This window comes from Myotis yumanensis, unplaced genomic scaffold (assembly GCF_028538775.1).
Source record: "Myotis yumanensis isolate MYYU_CA2020_CCGP unplaced genomic scaffold, mMyoYum1.0.hap1 SCAF_10, whole genome shotgun sequence".
NCBI classification, from domain to species: Eukaryota; Metazoa; Chordata; class Mammalia; order Chiroptera; family Vespertilionidae; genus Myotis; species Myotis yumanensis.
In genome coordinates this window covers 53,603,025-53,630,463 of record NW_027223761.1, presented here as the reverse complement: position 1 = coordinate 53,630,463, position 27,439 = coordinate 53,603,025, and the positions used below count along the sequence as shown (strand labels likewise).

The following is a 27,439-nucleotide window of genomic DNA, read 5'->3' as shown; positions in this document are numbered from 1 at the left end:
CAGAGGAGGCAAATGCATCTCTCCCAAGCACGTCCTCAGTCTTAGTAAGGCTTTCCTTGGAAACCAATTGGGCCAACTTATTTTAAACATCTTTGAAGCCCAAGAAAATAAAAGGAAGCAAGTAGAAAGATAAGCCCAGGAGGGGATGAAGTTGTAAATTGAGGAATTGTGCCCAAAATAGAATGAAAAAGGTTAACAGTAATCACAAGTATGCTTTGCATTTGTAATTGATACATTGACCGGGAAGGACTCACGGGATGTCATAACAGAAGCCACTTTTTGTGGGGCTCCTCAGTGTTTGCTTAAAGCTTCTTAGTGTCAGTAATCCCTGCCCTGCTCTCTATGGTAAAATCTCAAGCAGGGGCGTGACTTCCCATGAATTTGCAGTCATTTACAAGGAGTTCTAAGTCCTACGATCACTTAAAATCAGAAATACAGTCTTGATTCAGTAATTAAAATTTTTTGGTACCAAATATTATTCAAAAGTCTTAACACTTTTCCAGATGAAAGACTCGCTCTTCCCTATTATGTGATATTCAAATATGACATCTGCTTTGGGGAAGGGGGTGCTGTAGGCTTTTTTTTCTTTTTTGCCATTTGCTAGCTAGTTATTGGAACACTAGAGGCCCAGTGCACAAAAATTTGTGCACTCGGGGGGGAAGGGGGGAGTCCCTCAGCCCTGCCTGTGCCTTCTCGCAGTCTGGGACCCCTCGGGAGATAACGACCTGCTGGCTTAGGCCTGCTCCCAGGTGGCAGAGGGCAGACCTAATCCCTAGGTGCAGCCCCTGGTCGGGCTCAGAGCAGGGCTGATTGGGGAGTTGTGATGCCACCCTCAGTCACGCTCAGGGTAGGGCTGATTGGGGGGTTGGGGCACCGCCCCCTGTCACACTCAAGGCAGGGTCAATGGGGAGGTTGTGGCACCAACCCCTGTGATGCACAGAGCAGGGCCCATCAGGGGGTTGGGGAGCTCCCCCCTCTCATGCACAGAGCAGGGCCCATCAGGGGGTTGGGGAGCTCCCCCGTCACGCACAGAGTAGGGCCGATAGGGGAGTTAGGGCACCGCCCCCTGTCACACTCAGGGCAGGGCTGATGGGGAGGTTATGGCTCTACCCCGTCACAGACAGAGCAGGGCCTGTGGAGGGGGGGTGGGGTTGGGACGCCACACCCTGTCACACACAGAGCCGCAGGGCGATCAGGGGGTTTGGGCGCTGCACCCTGTCATGCTGATCCTGTGCCAGGAGACCTCTCGGCTCCGCTGATCCCGGTGCTGGGAGGCATATTACCCTTTTACTATATAGGATAGAGGCCTGGGGGCCGGCTGGTTTGCCCTGAAGGGTGACCTGTATCAGGGTGGGGGTCTCCACTGGGGTGCCTGGCCAGCCTGGGTGAGGGGATGATGGCTGTTTGCAGCTGGTCACACACCCTTCAGGGTGGGGGTCCTCACTGGGGTGCCCGGCCAGTCTGGGTGAGGGGCTGAGGGCTGCTTTCAGGCTCTCGGTTGTTGACTGAAGCTCCCAACTGCTCCTTTTTTCTTTTTTTTTTCTTCTGGGCCAGCTTTAGCTCTGGCTCTAGCTCTGAGGCTTCCGCTGCTGGTTTGTTTGCTGTTCTGTAATCGAAACAATGTATAACTCCAGCTCTGAGATCCCAGCCGGCTATATTTGTTAGAATGTTTCAAACTGCCAGCTCAGAGGCCTGCAAGGCAGGCGGGGAACGTTGGAGTCTGCAGTCACTGGAGCAAGCAAGCCTCATGCTCACTTCCAGCTGCCTGGCTGCCGGCCGCCATCTTGGCTGACAGTTAATTTGCATAATGATATGCTGATTAGCCAATGGGAAGGGTAGCGGCCGTACGCCAATTACCATGTTTCTCTTTTATTAGTGTAGATGAGACAGAAGTACAAAATGGAGAGCAGAAAGTTCTTATTAGACTGGGATTGTTATACTTCTTTCTCTCTGAGCCTGATATAATAATACTAACGATGATGAAGATAACAATAACAACCCCTCCCCCCAAATAGCTGACACTTACCTAGTGCTGATTATGTACAGAACTATTTCCAAGTGTTTTATTTGTATTATTTTTTTTTTAATCTTCATAACTGAGGCAAAGAGAGGGTAAGCAGTTTGCCCAGGGTCACCTCAAAGGGAAATAAATGGTGGGTGTGGGACGCTAACCCAGGCAGTCTGACTCCAGAGTCTTTCTCCCAAGGGTACCTCTTAGGGAGTTTCCTTTTCCAGGCTCCTCTGATTAAATCTCCTATAATCCGATGATGCCTTTCTTCCAACCCAGGTTTTACAGCGGTCCACGCCACACAGAGGGTTGTCTTTGTAGGCATAACTATGGCTTCAGGATTCTGCTTTTGCCTTGACAAACTCTGAAAGTGCAGGCTGGCTCGGATGAAGCCACCTCTCCAGAGATAATTGATAACAACCAGTTTTCCACCATCCGTTTCAGGTGGGAGTCAGAACCCAGTACACTGGCTTTCCAAATCCAAGGCAGATTTATTAAACTCTAGGTGTGTGCCTGTTGAAGCCTTTTTTACTGCTCTTAGGTGAAAAGTGAGATCCTCTCCAAAGAAGTCCCTTCCCTTTATAAATCTCCAACCACCCAACATGGCCTTGCATACTCTCATTATAGACAAGGGTTCAGAGACCTGAAAGTGGTTCTTGGTAATTTCCTTTGAAAATTATAATACCTACTTATTTTTATCATATCTTGACGTCTTAGACATGACTTACAGTGTATCATCGTGTGCATATATTTCTACCTATAGTTTACTTTTTTAACTGGCAAAATTTGATTTCTTCCTTGGCTTTAACAACTTACTCTGAAATTAAACATCTTTATGACAGTTAAGGAATGAATTGTATAAAAACCTTTATTTTCCCAAATAAAATTATTTATACACACATGTATGCATAAACACATGTATGTATACATATACACACATTACATGTCTAGTTATATACATATCATATATCTAAGCAATTGGTGATCTGGAGCAGAGGTTCTCAACCTGTGGGTTGTGACCCCTTTGGGGATCGAATGACCCTTTCACAGGGGTCGCCTAAGACCATAGGAAAACACATATATAGTTATATATTGTTTTTGTGATTAATCACTATGCTTTAATTATGTTCAATTTGTAACAGTGAAAATACATCCTGCATATCAGATATTTGCACTACGATTCATAACAGTAGCAAAATTACAGTTATGAAGTAGCAATGAAAATAATTTTATGGTTGTGGGTTACCATAACATGAGGAACTGTATTAAAGGGTCGCGGCATTAGGAAGGTTGAGAACCAGTGATCTGGAGGCATCCTGAGAATTATGTTTTCCAAATTTTTTGAAAATTCCCCTAATCTTTTTAATAATTAATACTTTAAGTATAATTATTCATTACATTTACCAAGGACTTTAGAGTTCACAGTCCATTTCCACACACATTATTGTGTGACATTTTAGTTCAGCCAAGCAAAAAGGCACTCATTTTTACCCTTTGAGCGTAAAGTTTTAACTTTTTTGTCCTCCGAGTCTTCATCTGTCAAACACCTGAGCATTTCAGAAAAGATGAGAAAGACACCTTAAGTGCTTTTCCAAAGACTAAACTCAGAAAAGTCTCTTGTGTTTTTTGTAGCATCATGTCTGGATCCCTCCAGGTCCTCTCCCTGGGAGGATTCGTTTGTTCCCTTCCCTGCACTTGTTCCTGTCCATGCACTGTGAAGTACAGATAAATGAGGGGGAAGGCTGAAGTCACCTTTTTGTGGAGCATAGAATTATTTCCCCCCTCAATCCTAGCTTCCAAGGCCCACAACTGACAGGTTGCCTGACCAAGTCCAAGAATACCTTGATTCAGCACTATCAGAGGGTCCATGGTTCACTGTTAGTCTGGATGGCCCTCTACTCATCCTTTCCCCTCCTAAAAGCTTTATTGGAAAACTGAAGTGTCTCCTCTACAAAGCCCTTCCTGATTTAGCCAGTGAGAGTTCAACATTCTTGCCTTTGGCCTGTATTCCTTACCATAAATTTTCAGGACCCTTACTCTTGACCCCCAAATAGGTAAGATGGATCTTTTTGATATGCTCACATCATTTTATTTATACACTAGAGCCCGGTGCATGAATTCGTGCACCAGTGGGGTCCCTCAGCCTGGCCTGTGGGATCAGGCTGAAACCTGCTGACATCCCCCGAGGGGTTCCGGACTTCGAGAGGGCACAGACTAGGCCAAGAAACCCTACTGGTGCATGATTGGGGCTGGGAAAAGACGTGGGAGGTTGGCCAGCTGGGGAGGGACCCCGGAAGGGCTCCAGGGCTGTCCGGCGTCTCACTCAGTCTTGATCAGCTGGACCCCAGCAGCAAGCTACCCTACCAGTCAGAGCATCTGCCTCCTGGTGGTCAGTGCACGTCATAGCCACTAATTGACTGTATGCCCCCTGGTGGTCAGTGTACATCATAGCAACTGGTCAACCGGTCGACTGTCTGCCTCCTGGTGGTCAGTGCATGTCATAGCAAGCGGTTGAGTGGCCTTAGCATATCATTAGCATATTACGCTTTGATTGGTTGAATGGCCTGCCGGACACTTAGCATATTAGTCTTTTATTATATAGAATTGCTTTATAATTGCATGTTTGGTAGCTTGTCTTTTCCCTTAAACTAGAAAAGAACTTTTAGACAGAGACTGAGTCTTGATTTATCTTTATCCCTAATATAATAGCTGGCATATACTAAGTTTTCAAAGAGTATTTGTTGACCAATGAAATGAATGAATGGTCCTAGTGTTTAATCCTGTTTTAAATGTGACATGTTGTATTGTATTTTCTAAAAGATTGGGAGCTTTTTGAGAGTATCATTATTTAAATCTTTATATCTCTAAATTTAATATATCTATATATACCTAGCATACTGCTTTCTGTGTAAGACATGTTAGATGAATGAATGAATAAATAAATGAATGAATATACATACAGTATTATCATGCAACACTTATCAACCCAGAAAGAATACCCCTATGATTATGAGAATTATTTTATTTTGAACAGAACAATAGAACCTCCCAACTCTCTCTCTTAGAAGAACGTGCTATTTTAAATGAAACATTTAGGTAAAAATTTTATTTGGATGAATCAATTCTTACCCTGTCATATACAAACTTGTTCTCAGAATCAGTGACCAAATGTCTATGTAGGTATTTTGTAAACACTAAAGCAGTTGAACAGATATAGGACCCTGAAAAACAAATTCCCATTTTTGTCTGGGGATGGAATGGGATGGGTTGAGAAGAAAATCTTTGGAGTTTGCTTTGTCAAGTGTTTATTATTGTTCAACTTCTTCATAGTTACATAAACATATAATCAATCTGTGGTGTAATCGCCTAGCATATTTGGCCCATTTGCTTAGGATGTTCTGGAACACAATATGTCAAGATGTTAAAATTATAATGAGACAACCAAGGAAAATAGAGACTTGGAGAAATCAACCTGTCTAAACAGCATTTTTTTTTTAATAGACCAAAATCCACTGATAGTTTTGGCTCTTAAGAGAACGTGTTTTTCTAAGTTATCATTCCCTATCCCTTAAATCTAACCACATTACTTACGTATCAACAATCTACAGTTAAAGATATTCAGGGTACATGGATGAGAGAGAGGAAGAAGGGAAAACTCTGTCTTTGGTAGAATTTGTCACCAACTTCAAATTGTTGTGTGGAAAGCTGGGCTAGCCCATAAGGGAATTACAGTGTTGCCTCTTGATTTTTGGCTTAAGAATTAACTGAAAGATAGATTTGAGAGTGTCCTCAACTGGAGGGAACACCTTTTGGGGGAGGAAGCACATTAAATTCTTGGTGGGGGAATATGAAGTTTGGGAAAAGTCTATGAGTGTATTTGACACCTCCTCTCCCCACATTGTATTGTGGATCTAATAAAAACCTCTCATTTTACACATGTGAAAAAATGTTAAAGTAACTTTCCCAACATTTCACCAATAGATTATTTGGAACACTACTAAAATCCAAGACCTTAACTTCTATTCACACACTATGGATTGAAAAATAAGTTATGTTCACATAGCGTCTGTCCTCAGTAGGCCTTTTTATGTGTCTACCCTATGTAATTATATTGTTAATCTGCTTCATCAAACATTCTTGGGAAGGCCTTAGTATCCCAAATTCAGGTAATAATGGAGCGAGAGAGATTCACACAGATTTTCACATTTCTTTACTCCATGCTATGCATTCATAGAAGTCCAAACAATTCTTATTAATGGCCCCATCACATTTTGTGAGTATTTAGATTCCTCCACCAGGCACAGCTCACTTATTTATTGAATTTTGCCTCTTTACTATGTGATCCATAAAGATATCCACTATGTAGATATAAAACAAACTTATTATTACTACTACTAAAAATAACAAATATTGATTATTACAAAGGAGACATTCTTTTATATATATTTCAGAAAGGAAGGGGGAGGGGGAGAGAAAGAGAGAGAAGCATCAGTGATGAGAGAGAATCATTGATCAGCTGCCTCCTGCACGCCCCCTACTAGGGATTGAGTCCACAATCTGGTCATGTGCCCTGACCGGGAATGAAACCAAGGCCTCCTGATTCATAGGTCGATGCTCAACCACTGAGCCACACTGGCTGGACAATTCTTTTATTTTATTTTTTTCTTAATCCTCTCCTGAGGATGTGTTTTCATTGACTTTTAGAGAGTGAGGAAGAAAGAGAGAAGCACTGATGTGAGAGAGAGAGACATTGATAGGCTCCTACCTTACATGCCCCAACTGGTGATCAAACCTGAAACCTAAGTATGTGCCCTGACCAGGAATCGATTCTGAAACCTTTTGGTGTATGGGATGACACTCCAACCAACTGAGCCACCTGGCCAGGGCAAAGGAGACATTCTTTACTATTAACATTGCTTGGTATACATTTTCATATTTAGAGATAATGATAAATCAAAATTTAATAATAACTTCAAATTCAAAAGGCTTAACCTGACATGTGAATTGTATTTATTTATTGGACTTAAGTGTCATAAAAGGAAAATAAAATTGCCCTGTGACTTCTTGCATTCTGATTTGCATAATTCTTGCAAATCATGATAATGATCTGAAGTGAATCTGTATCTGTCACCTAATAGCCTTCCTGTGAATTAGGCGGCGTACACTATTTTACAAATGTGATTACCGAAGCCCAGAGCATTTCATGGCAGCAAGCACATGCTTGAGCTCAGCTTGAAACTGGTCATCCGACACCAGTCCAATACACCTCACCCACCCTGTGGGAACTGGATGTCAGAATTTGATTTAAACAAGAAAACTGAGCTTAGAGATTGATGACCTAAGTGTATTTTTTGTGGTAGCTTTGTCAATACTCACTCAAACAGCACTTCAGTGTTTAGAGATGCCTTAATAATACATCAGCTAAATAAAGGTTACTCTAAAAAGCTTATAAATCACAAAAAGAGAATTCTTAGCACAAATACTGAATTAAATATTTAATTCTAGTTAATTCATAAGTGTTAGGCTCATTGATATGATGTAATCATATTAGGTGATGACATGTCTTAAACCCAATTAAACAGATACAAAATGAAAAATGCCAAAGGTGGCTTCTTATAGAAGGGGCATGCATGGGCAGCAGGGTCTGCCTTGTTCTTGCTATAATTCCAGCCATGGTCCTTTTTATAGGGTAACTTTTAGGCAAGTTGCTTACCCTTTCTCAAACTCAGTTTTCTCTCCTGTAGAATGGGCATAATAATACTTACAACCGTATTTGTGGTAGCAACTAGTGATAATGTAATGGGTCCAAAACAATCTGTGGCATATTTAGTAGCTCAATAAATCACAGCTGTGGTTTTCACTATTATCAACTGTTATTAGTATGTCTTTAGTCTCTTCAATAAATGGTGTTGGGAAAATTGGACAGATACATGCAAAAAAATGAAACTAGATCACCAACTTACACCATACACAAAAATAAACTCAAAATGGATAAAGGACTTAAACGTAAAATGGGAAATCATAAAAATCTTAGAAGAATCTATAGGCAGCAAAATATCAGACATATATCGTAGTGATATCTTTACTGAGAAAGCTTCTGGGACAATTGAAACTAAGGAGAAAATAAAGAAGTGGGACTACATCAAAATAAAAACCTTCTGCACAGCAAAAGAAACCATCAACAAAACAAGAAAGCCCATTGCATGGGAGAACATATTTACCAATGTTATATCTGATAAGGGTTTAATCTCCAAAATTTATAGGGAACTCATACAACTTAACAAAAGGAAGATAAACAATCCAATCAAAAAATGGGCAAAGGAACTAAATAGACACCTTTCAAAAGAGGACATAAGGAAGGCCAAGAGACATATGAAAACACTAGAGGCCTGGTGCACAGATTCATGCACTGGTGGGGTCCCTCAGCCTGGCCTGCACCCTCTCACAATCGGGGACCCCTTGGGGGAATGTGAGACTGCTGGTTTTAACCCAGTGCCCACAGGCTGCAGGGATATAGTAATGGCCCAGGGAGGAGCCTGGGCCAGACACTGTGCTGCTCCCGCTCATCCTGGCCCTGCTGTGTGTGCCACTTCTGTCATTCGGTAGTACTGCTGTGGAGGCAGGAGAGGCTCCCGCTGCTGTAGCTGTGCTTGCCAGCCCTGAGCCAGGAATCTGGCGCCTATTGGTCAGTTGAGTGATGCTCCCTCTGTGGGAGCACACTGACTACCAGGGGCAGCTCCTGCATTAAGCATCTGCCCCCTGGTGGTCAGTGTGCATCATAGCTACCGGCCGGTTGTCTGGTCACTTAGACTTTTACATATTTAGATGCTCAAAGTCACTAATCATCTGAGAGATGCAAATTAAAATAACAAATAGTTACCATCTCACACCTGTCAGAATGGCTATCATCAACAAATCAACAAATGACAAGTGCTAGCGAGAATGTGGAGAAAAAGGAACCCTTGTACACTGCTTGTGGGAATGCAGACTGTTGCAGCCACTGTGGAAAACAATATGGAGTTTCCTAAAAAATTAAAAATGGAACTCCCATTTGACCCAGTAATCTTACTTCTAGAAATATATCCCAAGAAATCAGAGACACTGATCAGAAAGGACATATGCACCCCTATGTTCATAGCAGCACAATTTATAATAGCTAAGATTTGGAAACAGCTTAAGTGCCCATCAGCAGACGATTGGATTAGAAAACAGTGGTACATCTACACAATGGAATACTACGCTGCTGTAAAAAGGAAGGAACTCTCACCATTTGCAAAAGCATGGCTGGACCTGGAGAGCATTATGCTAAGTGAAATAAACCAGTCGGAGAAAGATAAATATCACATTGTACTGGGCTGCATATCTGGCACTTCGGCCAGACGGGGCCGCTGTGCTGTCTGTTCCTGGAACAGACAGATAGGAAGGTACTGACATCAGTTCAGGCCTTGAGATATGGTCTCATGGTCCCTCCTCAATATGCTGTGCTCTTTGTTCCTGGAAAACATAGATAAGAAGGTAATAATGCTATGCTGTGTCGGGAACTAATTGTGTAAACAAGGCTTTGTAACTTTGTGGTTTTTGCAGATAAAAACGTTGTAACTTTTGCAGACTGGGATGCAGTTCAGCCTTTGCTTTGGCAGGGTGCTGTGACTGTGGTCAGCTGGCCAGCTTAATAAAGGCTCTTAAATTTAAATTCTGAGTCGGTGGTCTATCTTGCTGAGTGAACCCATAACATGATCTCACTCATTTGTGGAATATAATGAAGAACATAAGCTGATGAACAAATATAGCCAGAGAATAAAAGCATTGAACAGACTGTCCAACCTCAGAGGGAAGGCAGGGGAGGAGGTTAGGCAAAAAATCAACCTAAGGACTTGTATGCATTCATATAAGCAGAACCCATGGACACAGACAGTGGGTGAGGGCATGTCCTGCGGCAGGGTGGGGGGCGGGGGGGGCATTGGAACAGCCTGGGAGAGGTCAATGGGGGAAAAAGGAGACATATATAATACTTTAAATAACAAAGAATTAAATAAAAAGTAAAGATAAGGTGTTTTATTAGAATCACCTTCTCCCCTTTTAGCACTAATAAGTTCTTGTTATTACAGGGAGGAAGCAGTATTGCTGGTTACAAGTAAAAGGAAGCTCTTCATTCTTTCTAAAAGGCCAATTAGAGTAAATTTATAGGAGTTACAACAAAAGAATAGGTTAGCTAGAGATGAAGTTCTTATGTAAAAAGAAGTACCTGGCAAATGGCTTAGAATGTCAAACCTCTGTGTTCCTTGTTTCATTTCTTTGTACCTCCATTTCTGATATAACATGAAAGGCCTCTAAGATCTATCCTATCTAACTCTTATTCTGGGATTCTGTGAAATGCTCTAGAGAAAATCTTCACCACTAGCTTATGGTCTAAAAGGGGACACAAGTGAATAAGCCTTTCTATACCTTGACTTGTGATCTCACAGGTGTCCAGTATGTATCACTCTTATTGTCTGGGAGTCTGGAGGAGATGAGTGGAGACCACTTCTGCCTCTAGGTTAGGAGGGTTCTCAGATGTGTCCTTGTAAGGCCTGAGAGGCAAGCTGCTGAGGAAGCTTGTGTCAAAAGCCTACTCCTTAGAGTAATACAAAAAGCAAGGATAGGCCCTGGCCAGGTAGCTCAGTTGGTTAGAACAATGTACTAATACAGCAAGGTTGCAGGTTTGATCCCTGCTCAGAGCACATACAAGAATCAACTGGTGAGTACATGGATGGCTGGAGCAGCAAATCTCTCTCCGTCTCCCTCTCTCATCTCTAAAATTAATAAATAAAAATTTCAAAAAGCAAAGGATAATTTCTTATGCCTTAACAAGAGTAGAAATTACACATCTAGTTTTATGCAGCACTGCACCAAAGAAATTCTCAAAGCTTTCTCCTATACTTGTAACTATAGTGATAAACACATTGATAACTATAGTGATAAACACATTGATAAACACATTGATAACACTCAAATCTCTCTTTGGTTTTGTAAAAAGGTCACAATAACCTGCTGATAATCAATAAGTTACTTTTTGTTGTTGTTATCCAGATTTTGTTTTGTTTTGTTTTGTTTTTGTTGAGGGGGTTTAATATTCTTTGATTTATTGGCAACCAAATATACACATTGTAGTATATATTGTAGCATATAATACATAGACCATAACATCTTTTTCTTTATCTGCAGCAAAACCAAGGCAAAGGCCCAGCCCAGAATTGTTCAGTGGAAGCCCCTGCTTGGATGCCTGTCCACCACTGTACTGTAAGTTTGATTGTCTGATTATTCCAAGACTGGCCAGGTTGAAGAGGAATTATTTATATATTTTGATATAATCTTAGTGGAATGGGCTAGAATATTCTCTGATATTCTAGAATAGAGTAAACCCTTTGAAAGGAGAGTGTCTTTTGACAAATCTCTGCATTATAAGAAAGAAATACCTTTGATTACAGAGTCTATGCATTTTTTTGGAGTTGGGATAACTTGCAAAGGATTTATCTAAATGGGTTATCAATGATTTTGACTTGGAGAGTCATTAGAATGAGTATATTTGCATGTATATTTTTCTCAATAGCTGCACTTTCAGTGATACTTGATTTTAGATGCCTTCGGATAGGATGTTTACCCTTTTGTCATTGTTGTGTTGATTGTTTAATCGCGATGAGTACATGGATTGACAATTTTCAAGTCCTCCTGGTATAATAAGAGTGTCTGAATTTGTTTGAACTCTTCCAGCAAAGATTTTTCAAGTGCTTTAGAAACAAACAGGTATTATGTCATTATTTCTGTGTTACAAGTGGGAGATTTAAATGCAAAAGAAACAAAAACAGTGACTCAATTATAAAGCTGGGAATGGATCCCAGAACCCCCAATTCTCCTTCATGAACTCCTCCTACTACACTGTGCTCATGTTAGTGAAGAAAGTGGCTGATTTGTATCATATTCTCTTATATGTGTTGTGCCTGATAGAAATGACAATGGATCATTTGGGAATTACTTGTACTGTCACCGACAGTTTGCCTGTCATGAAATAATTTTTCTGTGATGGGGATATGAAAATGGAAAGTTACTTTTTGGACATTCCCCTCATTTGACTCACCTCACAGGCAATGTGATGTGATAGGTGAGGCTTCTTAAATATCCTTGTCTATTTTTGAGGTATAAGATGTTCGAAGGTGCAGTGGACTAATGTAGTGTGGCCTATGGCCACGTGAGGGACAGCAGGGCTGGGGCGCCTACTTTATATTCGGATTGTGTGAATGGAATGTTTCTGTTTACCTGTGGAATGAAGAAAAGGTGGGGTTACCTTTGAAGAAGGAGAGATGATGATGTCAAATTTTAGAGGCATTCCTGCAGTGTGGAGGCAGCCCAGGCTTGTTGGAGACTTGGAGGAAAAAAAGGTCATACTTTTGTGAGCAGATGGTCCGAGGGGAGTGCATGCTTAGGGACTCTGCTGATGCCAGAGAAAGGATGAGTGTTAATAATTCTATTTCTGCATCAATCACTCTGTTCAATATATCTCTGATATTATCTCACAAGTATTGATTTATATGTCTGTTTCTCCAAGGAGACCATGTGCTCGTCAGGGCCCTATTATACCTACGTTTGGGTAAGTCCCTGTACATAATAGGAGCTCTGTCCATGCAGGTTCAATGAATGAATCTTTAATCTGTTGATTACCTTTTTACTACATTTTAGTAAATTATTTCTTGGTGAAGAGGAATAATTATGCTATTTTACCTTTTTAAATGGATGGTTTCCATTTCTCACCTTCAAGGGTCCTTCCATACTTTATTCTTCACGGTATACCATTGAATACGTATTTTGAGGAACTTTGTTTTCAAACTAGGTACATTTAGTAATTCAGTTCAGCTGTATAAGGTTCTATGCCAGTTGCTGAAGCAGCAAAGAGAAATAAGATAGTGGTACCATTTTATCAAACACATCCAGGTGTCATACCAATAAGAATATCTGATTCATAGCTGCAGTGATAATTTCCCCTCCAAATAAAAGAAATTTGGCACTTTAGTTACTTTGTCTAGTCTTATTGCAAGCCTATCCATTGTTAGAATTCTGTCTTTTGAATTCTGCAATATGAAGTAATATGAAGAATTCTGTCTTCTTCATATTACTTTGGAGCTGGATCCTTTAGGATCTGGGAGTCCCAGTTAGTTTTTCCTCTTTTGGGACACTAAGTATTAAACAGATGCCTATATTTAAGACCCTTGCTGAAGATGACAAGTCCGAAATGCTGACATTGAAGTCTGATGCTCGGTTGTGTGGTCAGGTGAGAGCATCAGGAACTAGGTGTCTTTTCTTGCTTCTGCTCTGGTCTGGGAGCTGTTGGTTGCATAGTTTTCCTTTGCCATTTTCTTACTAGTAATTACATCTCCAATGGAGCAGACACATTCTGGAGGGGTTGCATAACCACAAGGATTGTGCTTTCTCTGTAACTCGGAGACACAGACAAGGCTCCCAGTGGCCATGTTTAGGTTATGGATCTGCCTCTGGCCTTGACTGACTGCTCCAGGGGTAGACTGACTGATCCCAGGTGGGCCAGTTGGATTGTTTCTCCTGGGAATTTGAAATTTATACTAGAGATATACCAAATTGGAAGTCATTAGTATTGAATCACAGTTTGGGGAAATTCTGTGGCCCTCTGTTGTTGAGATCTTGGGAGCTGCCCTATTTCCACCCTTCTGAGGTTTTGTTTACTCAAATCTCTCTTTGGTTTTGTAAAAAGGTCACAATAAGCTGCTGATAATCAATAAGTTACTTTTTGTTGTTGTTATCCAGATTTTATTTTGTTTTGTTTTTGTTGAGGGGATTTAATATTCTTTGATTTATTGGCAACCAAAGAGAAAAGAAAAAACCCTTATCTAATATCCGTAGTCAGCAACATATATGGAACTCCCACTAGAGCTAATGTAATGAGTAGTTGTCCCAGGCAGAAAAAACACTGGGAACACTGGGATTTTGATAATTTATAACTGTATTTTTTCCAAATATCTGATTATATTCAATGCTTAGGTACATAAAAATGACAAAAAGAATAATTTAATAATGACTTAACCCACATAATAGAATGAAAATTATGTATAGGTAGCTACATAGTTAGCATAAGCATATTTATGCAGCAAAAAGCAACATATGATATATAAAGTAGTTCTGGTATTGAGTCAATTTTTTCTTCTCTCAGGAAATGGAGAATATCTTAGCCTCATGTGGTTAAGAGAAGGTCTTGTCTGTCTCAAATTTTCCATGGACTGAAGCTGGTTATAAATAAATTAATGCATGCTTACATTCATAATAAATGGATAGACTTTGTTATCTTTGTGCATTTTTCAAGTTCAGTTGCTTTTATCCCCTTTATTCCTTTCCTCAGTGCCCTATTCTTGTTCCTTGGTGTTATGTTCCAAAATGATTGTATCTTTAATTGAGCTTTATTACTTTTTCAAAGAAGGCTTGGTCTTTGTGTGTGCATTTGCCCCAGGTTCATTTTAAGTGCAGAGCTTTTATGGTTGGTTTTCCTGAGAAGGCTCTCTCTTCCAAATTGCTTGCAAATGCTTGTCACCAGTTAAATAATGCCTTGAAAATGGCTTCTATAACTATTTGCTCAGTCTCCTCTGGATGCTTCTTCTTTATTTTTGACACTCCATATCTCTATAATAATGAGACCAAGAGGTATTTTTAAAGACTTTTCCTTTTAGCCAGAACTATAATGCACAGATCAGGGTTCAAACTGAAGAGAAATTTTGCCCCCAGTAACTATACATAATGTTACTTCCTAACTAGTTATAAATGAAATGTTTTCCCTAGTGAGAACTGTGACAGTTTTAGTAATTATTGATCTTTCCTTCTATGGCTATTGAAGCACTAGAATGATACCTTTCCTCACCTCTACAGTAAATTAAATAGGATTGTATGCCTCATTAGTTTATATGACCATGAATATGAACATAGTGGTTACTGGAACTCCTGCCAGTTGTAAACAAATGAGAAGAGACCCATAGGTTCTGGGTCTCAGGTGAAGACAGGCAGGTCTCTGAATCTGGAGTGAACTAGGTTAAGAGTTAGTTCCTGGAAATAAACAACCTTAGACTTGACCTGCTGCAGGAGGCTTGAGTGGCTGCTGCATTTCAGGGTCTGTCTCTAGAACACTTGGTATGGCTCTGGATTGTACATGGATTTGATCCCTTGGAGGAACGCCCCAAACATAATCCTTAGTTACCAGGCAGTACTTAGAAATGGCTGTCATGTGTTATTTTATCAATTACATATATGATACATACATACACATGATTTTTTAAAATAATTGCTTTGTTTCCCTGTATGTGTACACACCCTTCAGTGGCTGGGAATTAGAAAAATAATGCTCTCAGAAGAGTTTCTAAAAGCTAAGTTGAAAATAAACTCCCTGTGCTGATGAAGCTTGTCATGATATGGTTTTACCTACATATCTCTGTTGTTACATAAGATTCACCCATAAGTAATCTGTGAAATATTTTGAAAATCATGTAAGCTTCAGTGAAATAGAACACCACACTCTGAATACATCGACTCTCATTTACTCATTCAAGAAATATTGACCGAGCACATTTTGTAAGTTGTAACTGACACTTGGATTGATCAAGGTATACAGGAAAAAATACATAAACAATCATTATACTGGGTGATATATGCTTTAATGATGGTCTATACAAGAAGCTATACATTTTGAGAATGTAGAGTTGCCTCAAGATGGATTTTTGAAGACAAAAGATGCAATATTAGGTAATAGTTAAGTAGGTACGCTTTAGAATTGAATAAGATTTGCTTAAATAGGTGAACTCTGCCACTGACTCACTGTATGAACTTGCACAGTTCACTTAATCTCTCTGAGTTTATGCATGCAGTGGGGTATTTTGAGATTTACATGAGATAATTCATAGCCCCGTGTTAACATAGCATCTGAAGGCAGCAATTGCTTGATAAGTGGTAAGAGGAAAGAAAGAAAAAAGATTATTCCAGAAGGAACTGGATGGGGCATGATGAATTGGTGAGGGAGAGCATAAAACACACACACACACACACACACACACACACAATAACTCGTTAATTTATAGCAATTTATTTAGGAGGGTCCTTTCTTCAGAAAGGGATTCAGGCTGGGATCGGAAACATTTAAAACTCTTGAAAAGAAAGATTTTGCTGTGACAGGCAGGAGGGAACTGATGATAGAAGAATATCATATTAACTAGAGATGTTTGTATTCTGAGTAACATGAGGCCATTTTTGAGGAATGGGCCCGGCCGGGTATACCTTCTAATTAAAAAAAAACATTTTAACATTTCCCTACTATGTCTTTCCAGGTGATGAAAGTAATTTTTCTTTTTTTATGGCAAATCAATAAAAGCAGGTGCTCCTCTAAGAAACCAGAGGAGATGTTCTTTCAGAGTGTTAATTGTTTCAGCATGTTCTCCCAGAAACCTCACATTACCTGCAGTTGGGATCATTTGCGCTAATTGAAACCAGTTAATACAGTGTGCATAAGCTGTTCTAGAATAGTCCTAATGGATGTTTTTTCCTCTTTTTTTTTTTTTTGGCTGCCACTCCCCCAATTTTTTCTTCTACATATTATTATGTGACCTCATTTTGTATACAGCTTACATAAATGCCCAGGCCATGGCACCCTGAAAGGTCTAACCCAGTTGTAAAATAAAGAATGTTGTGTCTGCTCTTTGGATGTTTCCAGAGTTCCTGTGAACACTGCATCCCCTGGGCTAATGCTGCTGCTGGGCAGTTACACCCAGGATGGCTTTGATGAGTATTGTCTTTCCAAAGACTAGATACAATTTTTTATATTTTAGGGCAAAGATTTCATACCATCAGCAGTCCCATTATAGAACGAAAAGTCAGGACATTATCAGATGATCACAGTTTTAGGAAAATTATGGAAAATTGCAGAGTACAGGGCCTTAAATTCGTCTGCCCTGGGATTAGAGTGCATCTGGCCATATGGGTGTTAGCCATGAGGTTAGAAAAGAATCCATAGGGGAAATTATCTCAGAAAAATCACAAAACAATTTAAGAAATGTGAGCTCTGTGGAATGGCTATGATTCCAATTTTGCCATAGGCTTTAAAATCAAGAAAAGTATGAGAAAGATTAGACTGACACAGGATGCATTCATTTCCCCCCTTTCTTCTGGCTCTTAAGGTACTTTGGATTTATACCAGTTTCCTTTCTAGGTTTGAAGGAGGAGCTGGGAGCTACAGTACTCATGTAAAATAATTTTGTTACACTGATCTTGGGAACATACTCAGAAAAGGAACCTACAGTATTTATTGGGTAAGGGGGTTAATTGGCTCATGGAAGAGATGAAAGGACATGTAAACATTACATAGAGTATAGAACAGAGACATGTAAACTAGCATGCCCTGGGCAGAAAGGTGAAGGTTGCAAGTTCTGAGGTTGCTGGCAAAATCTGAGAAGCTAAATGGAGGAACGGTAGGGAACACATCTGGGAGCAAAAGCTACGCCCAGAGTAAAACTGATGTCAGCAAAGGTTATGTTCGGTGTCCCCAGCATCCTCTTTATGTACTTTTTCATATTTCCCTAGAATCCCCTGTTTACCCAACTTGACAGATATGGAGGCCTCAGATTTCACCTACCTCTTCCTACATTCTCTTTTTTGTCATGCAGCTCAAGATTTGATGGAACACAAACTTTATGTAAATCCTTATGACATTCTGTCTATGGGTATTTGGGATATTTTGTTGTTGCTGTGGTTTTCTACCGGGGTTCTTTTTATTTTTGTTCACAGCTTTACTGTGATATAATTTGCAGACTATATAATTCACCTATTTCAAGTGCACATGTCAATGATTTTTAGTTTATTCACAGAATTGTGCCACTATCACTACTGTCGATTTTAGAATATTTTCATGACCTTAAAAGAAACCCCATGCCTGGTAGTAGGCACTCCCCATTTCCTCTCCCTTCAGCCCTTAGCAGTCACTTATCACTTTATATCTTTATGGATTTGCTTATTGTAGACATTTCCTATGAATGGAATTATACAATATGTGAGCTTTTGTGGCTGGCTTCTGTCACTTAGCAAAGTGTTTTCAAGGTTGATCCATGTTGTAGCAAGACACCATTACTTTATCTTGCCAAATATGGATATACCACATTTTGTTTCTCCATTCCTCAGTTGATAAAAACTTGGGGTGTTTCAATTTTTTTTTTTAAATTGTGCATATGCTACTATGAATATTTGCATGCAGGTTATTGTGTGGACATATGTTTTTAATTCTCTTGGATAAACAGCTATGAGTGAACTTGTTGGGTTATATGGTAACTATGTTTAACTCCTTGAGGAATTGCCTGACTGTTTTGTAAAGCAGTTGCACTATTTTTCATTTCCACCAGCAATGTATGAGGGTTTTAATTTCTCCTCATCCTCCTCAACGTTTGTTATTGATCTTTTTTAGTTTAGTCATGCTAGTGGGTATGAAGTGGAATGTCTTTATGGTTTTTATTTGCAATTCCCAATTATTAGTGATGTTGAGCATAGTTTCATCTATTTATTGTCTATATACTTACCTTCAATGAATGAATATCTATTTAGACCCTTTACCTATTTTTAATTTTGGGGGGGGGTGTCTTTTAATTTTTGAGTTGTATAGTTCTTGATACTAACCCATTATTAGATATATAATTTGCATATATTTTGTGTGATTCTGTGGATTGTCTTTTTACTTTTTGTTGGTGCCATTTGAAGCACAGTATTTTTAAATTTTGGTGAAGTTCAGTTCATTTTTGGGGGAGGGGGTTACTTGTGCTTTGGTGCTCTCTCTAAGAGTTTATTTGTAGACCTCCAATTCTATTTCCTTTGATCTATATGGCTATCCTGTGCTTTCCCACACTATCTGGATTACTGTAGCTTTGTAATAAAGTTTGAAATCAAGAAATGTGAGTATTCATTTATGTTCTTTTTGAAGATTGTTTTGGCTATTCTGGGTCCCTTGCATTTTTAAATGAATTTTAGGATAGGCTAATCAGTTTCCAGAAAAAGGCCAGCTGGGATTTTTGATAAAGATTGCATTGAATCTGTACATTAGTATGGGGAATATTGCCATTTTAACAATTTTAAACCTTCAGCTCCCATGAATTCCTTTCCATTTTTTAGGTCTTCTTAAACTTTTTTCAATAATATCTTATAGTTTTCAGAGTACAAGTTTTGCATTTTTATTGTTAAATTTATTCCCAAGTATTTAAAATTTTTTTGATGCTATTGTAAATTGGGTTGTTTTATTAATTTCATTTTTGAATTGATCATTGATAGTGTATGGAAATACAGTCAGTTTTTGTGTATTGACCTTTTGCCCTGCAACCTTGCTAAAGTTATTAGTTCTAATAGCTTTTTAATAAATTCTTTAGGATTTTCTACATACCAGATTATGCCATCTGAAAAAAAAGTTTTATTTCTTCTTTTCTAATCCAAATGCCTTTTAGTTCATTTTCTGGCCCAATTGCCTTCTCTAGAATATTTAGTACAGTACTGAATAGAATTAGAAAGAGTAGACATTCTTGTCTTGTTCATGATTTTAGGGGAAAGTATTTAGTGTTTCATCATTAAATGTGATGTTAGCTGTGAGTTTTCTTATATATACTTTTTATTAGGTTTAGTGAGTTTCCTTCTATTCCTAGTTTGTTGAGTGTTTTTTTTTTAATCATGAATGGGGAATTTGTTTTTTTTTTGTTTTTTTTATGTATTTGTTTTGATATTTGTTTTTAACACCTAAAATTTTAATCTGCTGAAAACATGCCTTGGCTTTCTATTGAGAACAGTAAGGAGAACTTTCCTAGGATTTCTGAAAGCATGAGCTACCTATTCATAATCTGCACCTGAATTTGCCAAAAGATACCTTTTTTTCCTTTGACAGATGAGAAAACTGAATCTCACAGAAGTGAATTTTGGAGGGACGGGGGAGGATTAGGAGGAAGGCATCAGACAGCCAGCACAGAGGGTAGACGGATGAGTCCTTTGGGTAACCAATGTGGTCCAGTTTCTGAAATTGTTTACCATCTCTCCTGAGCAAACTACTGCTCTGGAGTTTGCTGTGGAAAATGATTAATTCAGAAGAGACTTTTTTCAGTAGCTGTGCCTTGTGCCATGGAAGGTGCCACCTGATTCTATGCATTGCAATGTTGGGCAATGTCTTGGCAGCCGTGGTAGCACATTGGAAGATCTTTCAAAGTACTGTCAGGGTCTCCAATCTTATCTGATTTATTTGGAAAAGACGACCAGGTAGATAACCACTATGTAAAGAGAGTCATAAACTTGACTATTTAGAACTTATGTCTTTCCTTTTAGAGTTAAAGGGATTTAAAAAATGGGTTTTCTTTAAGGGTGTTCCTAGGCTCTATCTCCCCTCTTTTTGGTTTCATCATTTGCTGTAGGAATTGAGTATGAGCTGTTCTCTCAAGGATTGTTCCAGGACCAGCCATAAGCTGCCATAAGCTTATGGCTACAGCATTATTTTTCATAGGTTTGTAGAGGGATACTAATGTAGAATATGGTGAGTCAGTAATTTATACATTATCGAGAATATGCGATGCTATACTGTGATGGATTGATGGATTTTCCAACACAAGGGCTTTGTCTGTGTCCAGAAAAATCCCTGGAGGAACTGAGCATTTGTTCTGACACTGATTTTAAGGAGTTTCAGCTATATTTACTGAGCAACAGTTTACTTATTTAGTATTCAGCAACCTTGATATGTATGTAGTATAAGGTGAGAATCATTTAGAAATAAACAAAAATGATGTTGACATGGACTATATCAATATTTCATGGTCACAACTAATTTACAGAGTATCTACCCATTTTATTACCTCACTGTGAGCTTCTTAATATTTCATAGGCACATATATTTGAACATGAGTGATCCATGATACCTTATTTCTGAGCCTATTTAGATAAATGTCTAATAATTATGGCTACTTATTACCTAATTTATTGGGAGATCCAGATAATTAAGCAAGAGTGTTGAAAGGCATTACTAAAGCCTGGTATATTAGCAGCCATGGGTAATGGCAGCCGACAGTAGAGAAAGAAACATTAAAAACAAGCGCAAGACCTTAAACTCTATGAGGTAATTCAATGGAGGGGCACTGGCACATTACATCTCACTATCTTACCTGATGTTCATAAATGCTGGCCATATGTCAACACATAAATAACTAAAATTATGTTCAAAAAATTATTTTGGACAAGAATCACATTTATGACTTCTAACTGCAGCTACTAAAAATATTGTAAATTTTAAGAAGTTCAGAATATATAAAACATATTATACTTGAAAGGATAAACTTTATCTAGTAGATTCATGTTTGTGAATACCTCTTTCTTTGATGGTTCTGATTGATGACAGCTGGTAGTTTTCGACTTTACAGACTTTCAGGGCAGTGAATTCCTGCCCTCTCAAATGTGAGTGACTGAGGTATAGTGGTTTGAGTTTGTGGTGGAGACAAAGGTGACTTCAGGGGGTGGGTTGTGAGAGCCTGACCGAAAAACAAGAAGCTCTGATGATTTGTAAAAGGAGATTTGCCTTGGGTTTTGAACTGTCACTGATTTTTACAGCTGTGAGGCATTGGCATGAATTGGTATCACACGGGCATTTCAGCGGCAGTTGACCTTCTTCCCACTTAACTTTTCACTCATGACTTAAGGAGGGAGTGTTTCGAAGTAGTAGGGGCAGGAGTTTTGGAGGCAGAATTTGTTGAGATCGCCTTTCTCTCACTAGCCATATGAACTTGAGTAAGTCTTTCAACATCTCTTTGGCTCACTTTTCTCATCTGTGAAGAAATAATAAATAGCTACCTGCCTTGCAAGGTTATTTTCAGAATTAAAGATAATATACGCTATATGCCTTAATCAGTGCCTGACACATAATGTGTACTCTATACATGTTAATTTTATTATTACATATTACGAATTATTATTATTATCAACACTAGGGAAATGAAGATGGTTACAGTTTAAGGCCTAGATTTGTCCCCCCCAAGGCATTTTAACAATGAACACTCTAATAGCTTAGCCTACAGTCAGCTTACCTCAGAAAGTATAAGATATGACCAAAAAGTAGCGAATTTGGCCCTAGTTGGTTTGGCTCAGTGAATAGAGCGACCGCCTGCAGACTGAAGGGTCCTGGGTTTGATTCCCATTAAAGGCACATACCCAGGTTGTGGGCTCAATCCCCACTAGGGGGTATGCAGGAGGCAGCTGATCAATGATTCTCTCATCATTGATGTTTCTATCTCTCTCTCCTTCTCCCCCCCTCTCTGAAATCAATAAAAATATATCTATATATATAAAAGCCTAAGTGACTGAATGACTGGTCGATTGGTCGCTATGACACACACTGACCACCAGGAGGAAGACGCTCAACTCAGGAGCTGCCCCCTGGTGGTCAGTGCGCTCCCACAGCCAACCTCCTGTGGTCCCTCACCCTGCCCAGCCAAACCTCTGCCCAGCTGGCCGGCCCCAATTGGCCCCGATTGGTCAACCAGTCAACCTCCTGTGGCCCCAATTGGCCCCAACCCCAATCACCAGGCAGGCCAAGGGACCTTACCTGTGCACAAATTCGTGCACTGGGCCTCTAGTATATATATAAAAAGGTATGGAGTTTGGATGTATAAATGAGTTAATATTCTTTTACAAAGCATAAAGGTGTGTTTTTTTCTTACAGTGATTTTTTTAATTACAATTTCTATGTCTTTGAAAGTCATTTCTGAACTCAGAGCCATTGCTGTATTTGCTCTGGCTATGTAAAAGCTCCTGAAAAGTATTTTAGGAGAAAGGTTTCCAGCCCTGAGTGGTTAAAGAGCATCTGAAACACATATGATTGCTTTGGTTATGGAGTTCCAAGTCAAGTGCAATTATGCTGAAATCTCCATTCCTTTCCTAGGAGGAAAGTAAATGCATGTTTTATAAACTCTCCTGGGTACCTTTCCCAGCTATCATATTATTCCCTTTTATTTGATGTTCTTAGCTCACTGTGGAAAAACACAAGCACCATCAAATCCTCTTGATTGGGTGTTGGGTGCTGTTCACAGGCCAGCTACAGATATGAGTCATGAATGACAGCTCTTCCAAGTGAATAATCCAATCTTGAAAACCTCATACTGCACATGTCTCCTCAAGGACCTTTTTCCTATAACAATATTCAGGGATGGGTATATTGCACAACTTTATTACTTAAATGGAAGGCCATGTAGCATATGAACAGGTAATGATGAAGTGGTAATGATTACAGCCCTTTAAAAATATTTCTTCTTTGTGTTTTTTCATACGTTACAAATTATTTATAATGAATCTAGAGATTTCAGGAAAAAAAGAAATGTGGTTTAAATGACTGAATTATTTAAAAAAAGATATGGAGACTTTCTTACACCTGCTTCTAGTCTGACTTTCTTTCCTGCTCTTCTGGTTGTGCTCAGCCCTTGCTCAGGCTTGTCTAGTTAGATTTCGACTCAGGTAGTCCATACAGGGGAAGCTATTCCACAGACCATGTCTGTAGCAGCAGCCAGCTTCCTATGACCAATACAGAGCAGGCGTCAATGCCAGACATCTTGAAACAGCCTCCAGCTTCCCCAGACCTCTATGGAATTGTACAAAATGTTTGGAAAAATTTTGGCCTGGGGAAAACTTATAGCAGCTCTTGACACAGATTTGGAACATTAATTGTTTCAGCTCCTCAAGGAGGTCCTGTTGGCAGCAGGCAGCATAGTCCCATGACTGCCTCATAAGAACAGCCCCTCCCAGCCTGGATTCATGGACTGGATTCAGCAACAAAAACTACAACAATGCAGCTAGTCAAAACCCTAAGCTTGACCGTGATTGGAGTGGGTAGAAGAGGAGCAGGTTTTATAATAACTACTCTTCCATTATCGCCTTGAGAAAAAATTGATACAAAGATTTGACTGTTTTATTTACTGACCCATATATTTTCAACCAATTCAGAAGAAGTAACCTATTAAAAAACCAATGCCATTCAAGTCTGGATTGGCTAAATCTCTAACTTACTAGAAAAAAAATGCTAAAATTGACCCTAATGGCTATTTTGGATTGCATTTTGGTAAACTAAACATTTTGCATAATTTAATATCCACAACGTAATTAAACAACACATCCTATAAATATCTTCTCTCTAAAGATGCTAATACTTTGTTGAAAGGATCAGTTTGTTTCTATAATGGATTTGGTCATACACCACTGTTCTTTAGGTTATGTCAGCATTTTTATTAAAAAGTTGTACTCTATATATAACTTAGAGACAAAATTGCATTCTGAGCTAAAACTTAATGTCCAAACACAGTTTTCTAAAGTATACACGGGAATGGAAGTTTTATGACTCTCTGAATACTTGAGGTCTACAGGAAGACCTATATGACACCAACAAAAGAATCTCATCAACTTCAGTTCCTTGTGCATCAGGACAGCCCACACTATCTGGGAAGGAAACTGGGCTGTGGGAGAGAATAAAGTCTTCTCTGGCACAGTGCTGGAGAATCAGGGTGCTTAGGTTTTATTCTTGGTTGCACTATTTGAAGTAGTGGACTAGAAAGAGCGTGGACTTTGGAGTCACCTGGAACTGGGTTAGGTGACCTCCATGGCTTACTTACTTTGGGAAAGTTTTTCACCTCTGTAAGCCATGTAGGTGGATAGATTGAGTTGACATACATAAAACTCCAGCACACTGTTCATTTCTTCCCCTTGTGATTTATGGTGCTGCTCCAAGCTACTGACTGCCTTGCTTTTGCTCCATTGTTCAGAGTACTTTTCTGAGTGTTCATTTTTAAAAATAAGTGGCTTTCCTTACATTTATGTGCTGAAACATAACACACTAAGTCAAGCAAATGATAAAACTAGTTACAAGGTCACCCCTAAAAAGGGAAAAATACTGTACAGAGTATTAATGAAGGGGAAATGGAGGAAAGATCGATAGATACATGTATTTGAATGCAGCAGAAAGAATGGTGATGGGTTACGCAGTTATAGAGTGGATAGAAAACCACCCCTTACTTCCCCAGCAGTCCCCTACTCTGGGGATTTCCTTTGCTTTCTGCAGCTTCATATTATGTAGACAGAATAATCTCAAACCACCCACTGAGGCACCATGTGCAGGCATCCAGTAAGCCTGTGGCTGAGAAGAGCCCTTGGCAGCAGATGTCTGGCCTTTTGTAGATGAGGACAAATGTTCCCTTTACAACTGTCTGTTTAAAGAAAAAACAGTGGAAAAGAGAGAAAACATTTACTTTTGTCAGAAGACATGTTCTCTTACTTATAGCTACTTTATCATCTCCACATGTATTATTTAAACATGCCCGAGTCTTCTGTAACCCGTCACCCTTCTTTCTGCTACATTCAAATACATGTATCTATCTTTCCTCCATTTCCCCTTCATTAATACCATACATATCTATAAGGTACCTACTATATCCCAGGAACTATAGGTCCTATAAATTCATAGTGTGAGAAAGCATATATAGAGCCTGTCCTCAAAAAGGAAGCAGCAATAAGGTAAAGAATCACACAGGTGAAGATAAAGTTGCCATTTTGATGAGTACTACAGAGAATATGTACGTGGTGTACTGGGAGTGCACTGAGGAGGCATTGATGTAGAGAGGGAGGTCAGGGTAGGCTTCCTTAAGGGAATGCTAATTAAGCTTAAATTAGAAAAGTAGGCTCAAAGCAGAGAGGGGGAGGGAGAGCTTTATTCAGGCAGAGGGAACTGCATTTTTAAAGATTGTATGGCAGGAGGGAAAGCGCCCTTTCTGAAGAGCTGTAAGGCCAATATGGCTGGAATGCAGAGAAAACATTAGGGGAAGCTTACTGTGGGAAGGGTTGAGAGACACAAGCCAGACAATGTTTAGGATTTCATTGAAATATTTTAAGTAGATTGGAGAGAGGGGAGAAAAATCTGGTAACCTGGTCACATTTGAATTTTTTTAAAAATATTTTTTATTGATTTTCTACAGAGAGGAAGGGAGAGAGGCAGAGAGTTAGAAACATCGATGAGAGAGAAACATCGATCAGCCGCCTCCTGCACATCTCCCACTGGGGATGTGCCGGCAACCCAGGTACATGCCCTTGGCCGGAATTGAACCTGGGACCCTTCAGTCTGCAGGCTGATGCTCTATCCACTGAGCCAAACCGGTTTCAGCACATTTGAATTTTGTCATCATTACTCTGGGTGCTATGTGGATGCTAGGGTGGGAAAATGGAAAGAAAGGTTATGTGGCTCAAAACAAAACAAAAAACTAGTTTTGCAAAAGTCCAGGCAAGAGGTAGTGGTAGCATGAACTGGGTGTTGGTAGAGATGGGGAAACCTGAACAGATAGGAGAGAGTTAGGAGTAAACATTCCAGGACCTAGAAGTCAACTGTGCGTGGAAGTGGTAAGAGGAAGGGAAGGTTCAGAGATGACTCCTAGTTCCCTGGCTTGCATGAAACAGTGGGTACAAATGTCACTTCCTAAACTTAGGGGCTCTAGAAAAGGTTCATTTTAGGTATATTAGTGGGAGGGTCATGAAATCCATTCTGGGCAAGTTAAGTTTAATGAATCTTTAAGACATAAATAGCGATGTCTAGTTTGCTTATGAAAATGGTGAGGAGGTTGGTAGCTAGTAAGAGATGCAAAATCAAGGAAGAGTTTTTGCTTTTTGGGTGAAAATGAGACTATTTAAAAATGTATGTATCTAAGAAACCAACTGAATTAGGAACTGAGAGTTGTCCCAATAGGCTGTTCATCAAGGAAATCATTAATAGAGTAGTTTCAATGACGTGGTAGGGATGGAAGGGGCATTGAAGAGATGGAGGTTTACAATATATGTTTTAGGATAGTGAAATATAATGGTTCATTGAAAAATGCTGCTGGGAAGTATTGCTAGAGCAAGAGGTTAAATATGTAACAGAGAATGCCTAATTAATATAAATGTTTTCTAAGGAGATGGAAATGAATGAGATCCAAAGACCATGTGACATAGTTGGTTTCTAATATGTATGTACAGATGTGTCAATATATCACTATGTTTGCATGTTTATGATGGGGAATTGAGAGAAATCCAGTTTGATGGCTGCTCTTTACTCTATGGAATCAGAAGTGAGGGAGGCCACATGCCAAGAGTGAGAAGAGAGGTGGGGTGAGGAGGATATCAGATGTTGGATCTATCATCATAGAGAATGGGAGGATGAGATTGCCAGAGAAATGAGGCTGCCTAGAAATGAAACTTGCTTTCAGAGTGCAAGTGCAAGTTTAGTCCCTTAGCAATTTTTTTGACCAGACCCACTCCACAGTGTGACCTCTTTGTTTTGAATTCTCTCAGCTTTCCCTCTATCACATCACATCAAGGGCCTTGTCTCATATT

At 39.5% G+C, this 27,439-nt stretch overlaps 1 protein-coding gene across 6 annotated transcripts in view; it reads left to right on the top strand.

Annotated features, from left to right (window-relative positions):
- Window positions 1-27,439, top strand: part of DLG2 (discs large MAGUK scaffold protein 2) — a 1,989,136-nt gene that overhangs the window by 409,514 nt on the left and 1,552,183 nt on the right. For all 6 annotated transcript variants that reach the window (XM_070425737.1, XM_070425735.1, XM_070425736.1 and 3 more), the window contains one exon: window positions 11,213-11,287. In XM_070425737.1, coding sequence (XP_070281838.1) covers window positions 11,213-11,287 — 75 coding nt within the window. The remainder of the gene's footprint in view (window positions 1-11,212; window positions 11,288-27,439) is intronic.